Source organism: Sturnus vulgaris, chromosome 2 (genome assembly GCF_052056855.1).
Source record: "Sturnus vulgaris isolate bStuVul1 chromosome 2, bStuVul1.hap1, whole genome shotgun sequence".
NCBI lineage: Eukaryota > Metazoa > Chordata > Aves > Passeriformes > Sturnidae > Sturnus > Sturnus vulgaris.
The window spans coordinates 108144897-108159008 of record NC_142244.1 but is presented as its reverse complement, the minus strand read 5'-3'; the positions used below and the strand labels follow the sequence as shown (position 1 = coordinate 108159008).

The following is a 14112-nucleotide window of genomic DNA, read 5'->3' as shown; positions in this document are numbered from 1 at the left end:
CAGAAAAACTATCTGAGAAAACAGTCTGATCTCATACACTGGTGAGAAACAACAGAGGTAAATCCCTGCTCACAGAAGATCTCACTGAAATATGCAAAAACATCAATTGCAAATGTGCCAGGCTGACCTGGAAGAACATCATCTTGAGCAACCTGCTCTATGTTGACCTCCTTGAGCAGGGAGGTTGGAAAATATGACCTCCACAGGTCCCCTCCAACCTCAGCAGTTCTGTGATCCTGCAAAACACCTATTCCCACATATGGTATGGATTGTGAGTGTTTGTTCATGAGCTCTGGCTTTGTATCACCTGTATCACTATTGGAACAAATATGTCCTTCACAATCATGTCACCCAATTAGACAACAGAGCAGCAGCCATGTGCTTCAGGACCTCAGTCTCAAACTCAAATGATACTCTAAGTTTTTTCATAGGCTTAGATTCTGTTTTTCTTTTATGCCTCTGCCACACACATTCATAAAAACAGTGTTGTCTCCTGTAAATGAGTATTTACTTTGCTGTAGATTTAAAAAATATTCATGAGATTATTTGATGTTTTGTGTTTGCTTTGTCTATATCAAGCATCCTTTCTTTCATCTTTCATTAAAGGTGTTGAACTTAGTGGCTGCCTTTATGGTTACTCTGAAAATATGAATAGTACAACAACTGACAATAACATTACTGTTGGAATATGTGAAAGAAATATGAAAAAGATCTACTTGTATCAGCTAGAATGAATTCACTCTCTGAGAATTATCAAGAACATCCACTATGCATTTGTCTACAGTGGACAGAGACATAATTCACTACTTTTTTCCAGTATAGAAGTTACTACTCAACCACTGCCTTAGTCCAAGTGCAACTTTTTCCTTCTTGTGTGAATTTCTGTAATACTTAGAATCATGGATATCTTTCCAAACAAAATCTAAGGAACTGAAAAGAAAGAACTTGGTATTCATTCCTAGAGATGAAACACCTCAAAAAATCTGAAAAAAGTTAGTCTCTTTCATTTCTTTTACTTATACATTCCCTTTCTGTACTGTTTTACCTTCAATTAAAACAATAAAATTGCTAAATAATAATCTTCTTATCTGGGAAATGCACATTAATGTTTGGTGGCTTATCCTCATCATTCTCTAAGACATTGGAGAAAAGATGACATTCTGAAGGAGTAGATACAGAAACAAGACTAAAACAATCACTGCAATCAGTCATTTTCTTCTTCAATATCACATGAGAATAAAGACATGACTTACTTCCTGTGGGAATCAAATCTCTGTCTGGTATGAACAACTTGTATCCATAATGCTTTTCCAGCATATCTGGTAGAATCTCGAGAGCAAATCTTTCTTCCTCTCCAGTTTCTTGATTCCACTGGTCAGGATCCACTTTGGTATAAGATAGATATGCATCATAGTCTTTGTTGTCTAAGGAAAGAGGGAAATTAAGTTAGTTAATTCCTTATTCTAGCAGTTTTCCCAGATATTTCCCCAGGTATTATTTCTGGGAGAATTTTCCAGGAATAGGAAATGGTTTAGATAAAATGGGAAGCTTTCACCCAGTCTCCAGATATGACTCCATTCAGCTTTCTTGTTTCACCTGGTAGAGATAATCCTTAGTTACACAGATGCAAGGAAGGAGGGTCCTTATCCACAGACAGAAGTCAGTTTATATAAGAATCCGGATGAAGGAAATCCACTCGACTGCAGGGTGACAGCTCATGAGCACAAAAATCAGTCACTGAGAAGAATTTGCATTCTTCTCTAGCATAAAAGGAGAAAGAAGAGCATGGAAATACCTAACATAATGTGCAAGTGTCTCTGCTGCAAAGTATTTCAGACTTTCCAGAATTTTACTATAACTTTCAGATCTGAGGCTAAAATGCTCTAAGTGTACATATAGCATTCCTTATAAAACTCTTTAACTCTCCAGGTCTGAATTTATTGCCAAGCTTAAATCTTTCCAGCATCAGCTCCTGGTAATACAGTTTAAGTTTCTTGAATTCTGTCTGTGCACTTAAATTTGCAAATTTAATGTTGCATTTATGCACATTTCATTACTTAACAGTGTGCTACTTCACTTCAATATGAGAAATAACCATGCCTATGTTTTAAATGTGCTTGGTGTGCCTACTTAAAAGACTGAATCAAAAGAGCCACCATTAATTTTCATTAGGAGGTCAATAATGCCAAGTGCTCTGGAACTAATTCAATGGAATAAGAGGTCACGTTTTGACTTTTGTTGTGAAGAAAGCAGAGGAAAATCAATGACAAGAGTAATGAAATGTTAACATCCTTCTAACTCTCTTGACAACATTATGAACAGACTACCCAGAATATCAATTGCTTGTAAAAGAGATCTGATTGAATACTCTAAATACTATGTGTCATAAGTAATGTTATAGTCAGTCAGTGCTGACTTCATTTATTTATCGAGTCTTCTTTCTCCACTCCTTTCTTCATTTTACACCTTTTTGTAGTCTGGTAGCATTATTTTGAAAAGACTGCCAGCTGTGGGGCGGATGCAGAGTGCAAATGAAACTAATGGAGCAGTGCTAATCTTGAGCAGTCCTCTCTCTCTTCTGAGGAACCATGTGCACTATACTCATTAACATTTCCAGATGACAGAATAAATTTGGTTGTACTGTTTCTACTTTTAAACTTTCTCGGCCCATGAAATTGCCAGGTGCTCATTCTGTGCCCTGCACATCTTTTGTGGGATATTATCTATTGAATATGACAGCTACAGAAAAAGAACACTAAACAAATTAAAAACAACAACCAAAACAACACCAAAAAAACAAACAAACAAAAAAACCCCAAACAAACAAACAAACAAAAAAACCCTAAGAGAAACCCTGCCTTTATGGTTCATATTTTCCAGTTTTTGGGGAGTATTTATGAAAAAAATGTCCTTTAATAAAAGACCAGCACCTTCTGCTTTTGACAATGTCTTAAAATAAGACTGATTGGATCAAGTATGATATAGAAGGACATACACAGCAGATTTTTGCTTCTGCAGTAATACAGTGTTAACCCGGCAAAAGAGTCAGCACACAGTGAGGTCAACAAATACATAGGGAAATTATTACAACTGACAAAATGCTGGTGCTGCAATGGCATGTTCTATTGTCACCTCATTAATGGTCATGACCACGGTACATGCTTGAGACTAGTGCTGCTCTGTTCAGTCTTTGAATAAATATGAGAATGCATCATTTCTCAAAGGGATAAATAACAAGAAATAATGCAGAATTCAAACTGCTTCAATGGCTGAGGACTATCTGTTAAGATGGTTTGCACATTCTTACTTGAAGGGGAAATTATTTGTGCTGTGACATTGTTTTATTGCATATGCAAATATCTCACTTATGCATTTATTCAAAGTATACATTTTTCATATCATGGTGGCTCAAGCATCTCCACTAACTACAGCTGCATCATCCTGTATTGCAGGGAAAATATCTTTCCCTCCTAGTTTTATTAATATTTGTAGGGCAAAGAATGGTTAGGGTCTAGGGTGTATCTGCAGAGGTGTGTGCAGGCATCAGGGGTGGGGAAGCTCTGGATTAGTTGATCACAAGGAGGTCAAATGTAGTTTGTGCTGTAGGTGTGACGCATTCAGTCCACAAACGCTTCAGTCAGCCCCAAACCACTGGTACTGCAAGACTCCAGACAAAACATTGTGGGTTACAAACTGTCCTATCATTTCAACAGTTCTGTGGAGTTGAAAGTGAGAAGTTTGTAAGTGAGCAGTGGTCATGGAGCTGCACTCAGCCACAGGTTTAGACAGACCTTAGGGGTAAACACTGAGGGTCAAATCTCATCTCCATTAATAACACACGGAAAGATGACTTCACCTAGTGGCCCAGGATTCTAGCCAAGGCACCTTTTGCATCACTGGAACATGGATTCTTTAATACTGGCCATTCCTTTTGGTATTCATATAAATGCAGAGTACATCATCATACTCCCTGTAACTTTATACAATGTTAATCCAACAGAAGTGATATAAATTTTTAGGGGATGAAGCTGTAAATGCTTCTTGTTATTCCAAGGATGTGCTCAGCAGCAGTCACTTAAAGGCTCAGTGTAAGCATAAAATGAAACCCAGACTCTATATGCATCTATTTTTTCACATGCAAATGGGATCTTTGGGTAAGTAAATTGCTATCAGACATCTAAGAACTCATCTGTATGCATGCTCTCTTAACAGCTACACATGAAGAAATGATAAGCTGGTGCCTACAGAAAGAAAGATAAAACTTCCTCTTCTACAGGGACCACCAAACACATTTAACATCAAATTTGCATTATAGATGTATGTGTTTTCTAATCATTTCCATGTTGCACTGCAAGAAGTCTGCAGTTTGGGCCTTTGAGGGTTTATTAGACTTAAACATTGAAGATATTTCTGCTAATGGTGACAGAAAAATCATATACATGCATAAAAAAACCCCAAACCAAACCAATGACTTTCTAGAGTAATTTTGTTTCTTATCAGCCATTTTTAAGCCAGTGACAAATTCTGACTTTTATCTGGCATGATACAATTTAGCACAGGACAGATTAAAAGATCAAAACAAGGAGAAATCCTACAATGTTGTATTTCATAGTCACCTTATTTCAGTGAAGCCCTAGGACCTAGATGATAGAGTCAGCTCAGGTGTCTGTGCATCCTGCAATCCTCAGATTCAGTGCACTGGAGACAGCTGAGCATCCACAGCTCAGTGTAGTCAGCAAGGCTGGGCAGATCTTCCATTTCCAGATCAACAGGGAACTGGAAAGCTGATTTCTCTCTTTCACCTACTCCCCTCTTAAATACTGGGATACTCCTACAGGCGTTAGGAGCAAGGCACTGATTTAACTCAGTGTTTCAGGATTTCAAGAGGAGCTTTGGAAACAGAGGATTGGATCCTTCCAAACGCTGAAGGGAACTGGAGTCAAACTGATACAGGAAGCTTTTGTCTTAAAAAAATGAGCTATGTTCAGGAAAGGTTACAAAGAACCTTTCAAAATTTCTCTGAGACTGTAGTTGTTTCAAAATTATGGCATTTCTTAATCTGTATTAGCTTCACTATTTTGGGAGCTGCATTTAATATATACATTGGGATAGTGGTTATCCTTAATATAATGAAAAAATGTCATTTAATGCTGAATTGAATAAAATGCTCAAATCCTAGGTCTTTCAAAATACTTATACTTTTCCTCACACTATTTACTGTTGCTGATGTAATATTTTATATTATTTTTAAATGTCAAGCCCTTTTAATGTTAACAAAAATTAAGAACTACCCACACAATTTTTTCCATGCCATAGTATTCTTTTAAATGTAGCATTCCTCATGATAGTTCATATTCTTATAAAAGTGAAAGATGTTGAATTGTATGGTAGTCTCTTTTTTTTCTACTTTACATCTGAACTTTCTAACCTATAACAATCTCTTAGTTTGGAATCTAAAGATGATCTTGGTGATATTTTATTTTTTAAGATATATATAACATAAATTACACAGGCACTTTAGATGCTATGAAATAGGAAGAGAGAAAAAAGCAGGAATTTTCCTTTGAATTAGCACGTTTCATGCACAGAATCTTGAAAATCTCATATTCAGTGGAGACATAAATTGAGTTTTTATTGTTTGAATTGCATTTCAGATGTAAATAAATAGCATAAACAAGAAGAGTTAAAAGAAAGAGTTTTCCAGCAATAAAATTGTAATTAAATAAGAGAAAAATCCCTTTTTGTAACCCATAATGTTTAGAAAGAAGAGAGCTGCATTTTTCTAAGGTGATTTTAATAGAATTTGAAATTTATATTCATAGAGCAGGATTTCTTATCGTCACAATTTGCCAATAGCCAATAAGAATATATAAATGAGTGGTGAGACTGCTATTGCAAACTTATTTTGTGCGTCCCCAGGGAAGATTCAGTAATTGCAAAGTCACTAACTTCAGCAGTAATTTCAGTCTAGCTATACCTGCATAGCATAATCATTAACACAAGTGCTTTGCTGGTGCTTAAACCAATGGTAAAAGTTATATTTGAAAGTTAATAACTTAGTCACACAGAAACCTGAAGAATCTCAAAGCATTGCCATTCCTTGCTGCTTAAGAGTTTCACTGGGATGAAACCCAGGAAACCACTTAGAAGTATTTTCTTACCTGCTCTTGTCCTGGACAGTTAATAAGATATTAACTGGGCATTCCCATAGGTTCATCCATGAACCCTGCTAGTCTTTTGCAGCTAAATAATAACAAGGACAAAATCATGATTACATAAGGACTCCCAAGTGCAACAGGAACTACAAGGAAGAACCAGTTTCACCAGTCTCCTAATCTGAGCACTGATTTGCTATCCCTCAGCAAGAAGCAGAAATTCATCTCTCATGAAAGGGCAAACAGCCCAGCCAAGAAACAATCATGTACCAAATCCAAACAAGACTTCTGGAACTGAGAGAGCTCAGCAGTGGCACATTTTACTCTTATTAGGAGCACTTTGCATTATTTCAGCAATGTGGTGGGAAACAAGCAAACAAACAAACAATAAGGCCAGGGCCCAGTTGCCTTCCCTGTAAGGGAGCTGCACAGGGGTCGTGGCTTCCTTCAATTCACCAAGGTTTCCATGGCAAAGAAAGCTGAGAAGACTGAGGACACTGCAATGAGCTCCTGCTCAATATTATAGGAACACCTGATGGAATCTAAAGGAACTAAGGATCAGCTTCTTAAATGAAGCTCTCACTTTCTATCTATCGGGTGCCCACCCTCTTCTTTTTTTTTTTTTTTTCTTGAGCCTAAAGCTTGGCTTCTTGCCAGTATAGATGTGAGAAAGGATATATATGTAAATTTCATTACAAAACTATTTACAACACATTTGATCAAATTTTGTCCTCAATTACTACTTGTTTTCCCAGCCTCTTAGTGTGAAATTTCTTTTTTTTTAATTTTAATTTTTATTTTTATTTTAACATTATATTCACCTTTGCTTATTAATTTCTTGATAAAAAAATCTTCAACCAATTTAAAAGGCAAAAAATCTACCCAGGTAATGGTAGCAATAGATACCTGCAAACTGTTTCTACTATTAGCTGTACCATATAGTCTGCCTTTGAAACTAGAATCTAAAAAAAATGTAGAAGTTTTTGAGTACTTTTGCCTATCTGACCATATCCAATGCTTTTTAGCCTGTCATCCATAGACTTCTGGATTTATCCATAATGTAAATTAAAACTGGCATACAGTCATCTACATATGCACTGGAACCTCTCAGATCTTGAAATGGCCAAAAAAAAGTCGAAAATATCTGTTTTGGTCACTTTGAGCCTCCTATCCCTCTGAGGCAGGATCATAACTGGCACTACTGAGAGAAGTGACTCCTCTCCACCCTCACTGTGGCTGATGTGGCTGTCATGTCTGGGGACTGATCCTTGCACAATCTGATGAGCAGGAGCAGTACAAAGGAGGAAGTTGTTACAGGTAAAATAATGGGAAAATTTCCACTGATGTTAGGGTGCCTGGAAGTCAGCTTATATATAGATAAAGAGCAGATTTCTATACAGTAGAAATATCTCTTCTGATACAAAGGTCACAGAGTGCAAGCTACAAAAAAGTCAGGGCATGTGTTGATCACAGGTACTTGTAAATGGTTATTTGCATTTTCACTCTGCCAGTTAAAGCACAATACTTCTTTTCAAAAAGTAATTTAAAAACTTGAGCAACTGCAAGAGAAGGTCCTTGGAAAATAAAAATACATGAAAAGCAACTGTCAAAATGCTCCACAGAGACTGGTATGGTATAAAATCCCTTTTGTTGGAGTTCAGTGAACAATAAAATAGAAGAAGTCATCACTTCTAAAAGTGGCTTTCACTAATATAATTTGAGTCCCTAAAGTGTGCTTTATGGACAAGGCTTTTTAAAATAAGCTTTTAAGTTTGAAGCTGCAAAACTAAAAGGGTTACCTGACATTTGACAAAGATTAGCCCTCAGAAGTTCCCAGTGAAGTATCTATTTGTGAAAATGTTGTTTTCAGAACAGTACAGGACATTTCTTTGCTTGCATAGCACTTCAAGCTATCATCTTCACTGTGTATGAGAGATCTTGTACTGGATTTTTCCTCTTAAACAGATTTGGGAGTTTCTGGCCACCAAACTGATAGTGGTGAGTTATGGCTCAGAGATGCAAGGTCATGCCAAACACCTGCAGGTAAAAAAGCTACTGCTTTCCCAAGGGTCAGAGTGTTTCTCTTGCCCCTGTGCTGCAGGGGCCAAGGGAGCTGTCAGACACTCACATGAGGTCCCCTGGCTGGACAGGGGCATCCTGTGCTCCTCTGCACTGAATGACACATTGTGGTGTCCATCACATCATCCCCTGGTGTGGAGCCAGCTCCCACACTGGCATGGAATGAGAGGAGAAGCAGCAATATTGCTATATTCTAAATTAGTAGGAAAGGCAGGGAATCAACCACAAAAACATAAAAAGGGGCTTCAATTCACATTCCCGGGACTGAGCTGCAGTGTCTGCAGGAGACAGAAAAAAAACAGAGAGTCTTGTCCTTAGGCTGAGAAAAAGCGTTGGAAAATTCAACCCTGTAAATTAGAGAAATGAGGAATTGACAGCTATGATCACTTGTTTCATCTGCAGTATCCCTATAGAAAGTAATAAATTGAGTTGCATGAGCTGCAAGGGTTAAATACTTGGTTTTCAAATACTTCACAATTTACCCATGCCTCCCAAAAAAGTGTGCATGTTAGTTAGCCTGAGAAAAACTGATGTGTCTCAGGCTTGGAAAGGAAAAAGGAATTGTGATGAGATTTGACATCCTGAAGGGCTTGTTCTCTGATCAGGGAAGAAATGAAGCATTGAATTTTAAAAATAGATTTTCAACTGAAAACTTTAATTGGACCTCACCTTTAAAGTGTTTCAAATCCTCTCTGGGTACAATACAGTGCACATAAAAAACAAGACTGTGATATTTTGATGTTTGCTTATCTCCATGCTGTCCTGAAGTATGACAGAACATGGTGTAAATTATGAATAGAACGTGGGCGCTTTGCTGCTGCACTGCAGGAGATGAGGTTAGAATAGGATTTTAGAGTTCAGCATTTTGTGTCTGTCACTAACAAACTAAGTCAAAGGAAGGGAGCTCGGTGTATGTCTGCAATTTATTTCTGTACAAGCCGTGTCTTGGGCTTCTGTGGAACATTTTCTCTCCATCTTCCTTCTTTTGCACGAGTGAAAGTGAAAGAGACAGAGTGAAATGTGCAGCTGCAGTCACTTCATTAGCACAATGGGTTTTATCCAGCATATTGAACATGGTAGAAGCTACATGTTTTCATTAGGAATTTGTAAGTAGTATTTTTCTTTTTATATTGCTGTGGTTAAGCACCCAAGCTTAACTAAGTGTTTGCACTGATCTTCTAAGGAGAATCCATGCTTGACTCCCTTTAACAGTGACCTTTGCTGAGAAGGATAAACTGAATAGATATTGGTTTTCCTCCTTTTGAATCACAGAGCAGTATCCTTTAGAGGTAACTTTTTTGATGTTTAAAATCCATGATTCAAGTACTGCGTTCCCAAGTGACCAATGTTTGGGATGAGACAAGAGAGAGAGGCAAGAGTGTAACACCTGGCAGAGTAAGTCCACTAATGAATTGGAATTATTTGAGAAAATTATTAATGACAAATATAAAAGCAAGAATTACTGGTACTAAGAGAGAAAAAAGTAAATTACATCTATATAAACAACTATTATTTTAAGTGTCTATCTTTACATATTCTGACTATTATTAAATTCACATAATTTATGGAACTAAGCATGCCCATTTAAACTGGAAGCTGCTTTGTGGATCTCAGCTTCTGAAAAAAAAGAAGGTGTCTGTCAAAATGCTCCATGACTCACAGTCCCTCTGGGCCTCAGTTTCCTCCTCAGTAAAATAAATAGAATAACCTGACTTTTTCCTCACTGAGCTGCTACATTAATGCATCTTTTTTGTAAATCCTGTAGAAGGTTACAAAATGTTCTGATGTTCTTGGGCTTGTTGTTTTGAGAATTTTCTATTTTGAATCCTTGTGCATTTTTAGATGCAAGGCAGAAATGGGTCATTCCCTAGTGATTTTATTATGGAAGTCTTATATAAGGACGTGTAATTCTGCAACTGCTCTTTTCCTTATCAGTGACAGATTTAGCCATCACTTGTTTATCAGTATATATTTATTTTAATATATCACAGCGTGTTCTGCCTACAGGCTATTACCTTGACCTGTAAAAAACACTTTAATTAGTATTTCTGTAGGAAAAAAGGTCCTGTCACCAAAGACATCGTGGTAGTCCAAAACATCAGGAACTCTGATGCAAGAAACAAAATCTTATTAATCAGAGTGCAGCTCAAACCAGTTTGCTGTTCAACAATTTTGATTAGTAAGGCTAGAGGCAAAGAAGTCCTTTTCCTTCAGTCCTTAAAAAGATAAAGATGAAAATGCATGTAATGTTTGACAGAGATGGTGCATATATTGTGGATTACTTTTGTTTAGGCTGGATGTCCTTGAATCACAGAACAACTTTAATGACCATTTGCAGCCTGTCCAGTGATTAAGTAAATGAACTCAAGCAAGTGAATTACTGAGTACATTCCCAAACACTCAGTACAGTTTATTGAAACTGATCAGTTTGAACAAGCAGTAAATTGAGATTAACTTCAACCTCTACCTATTGAATACAGTTAGGGAGAACACCCCCTTGCTCACAGAGAAGTAAAGCTGGCTTTCAGTAATGACAGGAAGTGAGAATCTTTAATGCATAGATGTTGGCAATTTACATTCAGTTTTGGGAATAAAAATCTAAAAGACATGGATGTCTTCTGGAGCTCGAAAGAGCAGCACACACATCAGCTCAGCAGTAACTGTGCTTATGTGCTGTATGAGGAATGTATATTCAAGTCAGCACCTAAAATTGCAGCTGTTAACACATCTTGAACTGAAATGAAATTTCAGCCTTGGTGGAGAGAAATAAAAGACAGATATTCATAAAAAGTAGAAAATGTGCTAAGAAGCTGCCTTACCTCCATCTAGTTCTTCAGCTCCAAAATGATTTCTGTAGAAGAGCATAATCTCTATCTTGTAACATTTGTAGATAGTCACTAAACAAACAAGCAGCAGCAGAATAGCACCAAGCCCACCAGCAAGCTCAACTGTATACATCAGCTCTGCAAAGAATTACAAAATGCAGTAACTACCACATTCCAAACCACAGAAAGATTAGCAGCAGACCTTGCAATTCTGTTAAACATTAAAATAAGGAATAATGGGTTATTGATGTATTATTTCATTATAAAGCCCTTGAATAAATACCTAATTGATGGGGTTTTTTATTCTTCAATAAACTGTTTTTTCTCTCTGACACACCATAAGAATTGCTAATTTGAAAAATTAATTTTGCTTGGGGGGGGTGTGTGTGTGTATTTGTCTATGAGCATGTGCATATATATTATATATTTTATAACTCTTTTTTCCTTCTGTAGATAGATCACAGTTTGATTTACCCGGATAAATGTGGCCATTTGACTTAGAGTGTAAGCAAAGGTGAATGTTTCCTTTTTGAGGGCAATAACGCAAAATCAGGTCTTCCCTTATTCCATATACAAAGAGGGTGTAGGCAAACGGGACAAGATTAAGGATTCGATTCTTTTTTCCCGAAATGAAAATAAAAACAATAATTAAAAATCCTTACAAAACACTCGAGAGATGTAAAGACACATTATCCAAGGAACCCTACAACCTCACATCTCAGTTATATTTATGTTAATATTTTTAGAAGTTTCCTAGAGGCCTGCAGTTTATTCTCACTTTTCCCCCAGTGAGCTCAGCTGATGTGGACACAGCCAACAGTCCTGGTTTGTCTGTTGTGACATTCCCATTCAGACTGATCCCTTGGTGTCCTTGCTGCTGTCTGCTCACAGGATGGATTGAGATCATCGCCATGGAGCTCCGTTCCTGAGGACAATGAGTGGTCAGGTGTGGCCACCACAGGTGTCCAGCACCAGCAGTGGAACCACTTTTCAGGACAAAGGGAATATGTCACCATGGAATTTTGCTGCCTCCAGTTTGAAGGAAGCTCACAAAGCTTTGTTGCTTTTCATTTGCTCGATGACTGAAAACTGGTAGTATCAAAAAAGGAGGGCAGGAGGAGAGTTGGTTAATTTTTTAATTCAAAATCATTAGATGGCAAGTCTGAAGACCTTCCATGCTTTTCCAAATCACTCAGTTTTGAGGAACGAAGAAACATCAGATTTTGGAAATCTAAGACACAGAGTTTGCTTCATAAAAAATCTGCGCTGGAACAGGGGTTATCTTCACAGTGTCCTCTTCTGATGGGCAGCTTCTGTCTGAGTGAAGTAGTGTGGACCTGGAGTAACCTTTTTTGTGTATGTGTGTGGTTGTGCAGATTTGATAATCCAGCACAGTACAATTCAATTAGAGAAATAAAAGGTTAGAAGAAAAATTGACAATCGTATTTATTTGACAGCGTCTACTGAGAATCACACATTTTTTTATTATTATGAGGCAACTGTAAGAAGATTTCATTGCTCTCTAGAAGACACTAAAAGTGTAATAAAATAAAATAAAAAGGCATTTATATTCCATGTCATTCTTTCCAAAACTGTGCTGGAAACTCCTTTGTGTCAGATATTTTTAAGACTGACATGGTTATTTCAAACTCCCAATACTTTTCTGGTCCAGAGAGGGAAATGTTATGAAAAACATTCGACAAAATATGGTTTGCACAGGCAAGTAATGCAGTATTTTAGAATATAAATGGAAATGGAAATTACTCTGCACTGGCTTACTATACCCTGTTTATCATTTTGTAATACAGGTGATGAAGCTCTTCAATGGTAACTAGAAGAAAGACTTTAATATTTCGGGTTGCTAGGCACAAAGTACTCTATTTACGTGCCTGCTGTTATGACTCACTAAAGGCAAAGAAAATCTTTACAACTGGAAAACAGAAGTTTTCTCTAAACTAATGATTTTTATATTAAATGGAAAGAAATAACTGCAGGTATTCATTTGTCTTCTGTCATTTTGCATGAAATCACACTAATACACTGCATCACTTTTGCCATCACAGTCCCCCTTAGTTATATGTTTCCCCATAAAGTAAGATTATGCCTTTATGCTTGCTTCAGTACAATCTATCTGAAAGAACATGAAACTGTTCTTAATTAGGCCATCAAAGCAAACAACAAAATTCTCTAGTCAGCCTGAAACATATTAGCAATTACCTTTTCATGTGTTGCTGCTGAGCCATCGTGATCGTACACAGATAAAGTGGCTCTTTCTTAAACAGATTTGTTTGCAAAGGAAGTTTCATGGTCTATTGATCTAACAGGGCCAGCTTGTGCTTTCCTCTGTGCTGGACAGCATCATCAGCACACGCTCACTCTGTGTTTTGGGGGCAGTTTGTCAGGGTTCAGAGGCAGAGAGGGCCAGTGATGAGCCCAGCAGATTGCTGCATCCTTACACCCAGCCCACGAGATGCCTGAGCTCGCCCCAAAGGGCTGGAAATGGGACAGCCACATCTGTGCAGCACCGTGGAAGGCAGGGGGATTGGCCTGGGCACAGTGGTTGATTGTTTTCAGACCTCCATTTCTGCAGGATGCTAAACTGTGCCCTAAAAGGCCACTGGTTGGCTCTGAGATGCCTCAGGGATTTTAGGAACGGTGTTACTCTGTTTTGAGCTGAACTGAAGCTGCAAGAAGCTGAAGGCTCAGTCCTGACTCTGCTGTTGGCCCCTCAGGTGACTGAAGCCATTTTACATTTCTGTGTCCTGGGTTTTCACAATGTGAATTGGGGAAGGTGCTCTGGCTCCTCCCTAAGAGGGCTCCTCCCTTTCCTCCTGAAAAATGCTCTGCAAGTGCCAAGGGTGCTGGTGATATGTGTGTCAATAGTTCCAACAGCGATGTAGTGACTGGTAAAGACAACTTAAAGAGTAGCAGCAAGGTTGCAGCCCATGGTTGCCTTCACAATAACATTTTTTTTCTGCTGCTTTATTCTGCCTTTTACAGTGTGATTTGAGCACAGTTGCTGCAGCAGGCATTACACTCCCTTCGAAATGTGA

At 37.8% G+C, this 14112-nt stretch overlaps 1 protein-coding gene across 2 annotated transcripts in view; it reads right to left on the bottom strand.

Annotated features, from left to right (window-relative positions):
* IL1RAPL1 (interleukin 1 receptor accessory protein like 1) overlaps positions 1-14112 on the bottom strand; it is a 682566-nt gene that overhangs the window by 12180 nt on the left and 656274 nt on the right. For both annotated transcript variants that reach the window (XM_088160340.1, XM_088160341.1), the window contains exons 9-10: positions 11054-11197; positions 1254-1424 (exon numbers count right to left, since the gene is read on the bottom strand). In XM_088160340.1, the coding sequence (XP_088016466.1) occupies positions 1254-1424; positions 11054-11197 (315 nt within the window). The remainder of the gene's footprint in view (positions 1-1253; positions 1425-11053; positions 11198-14112) is intronic.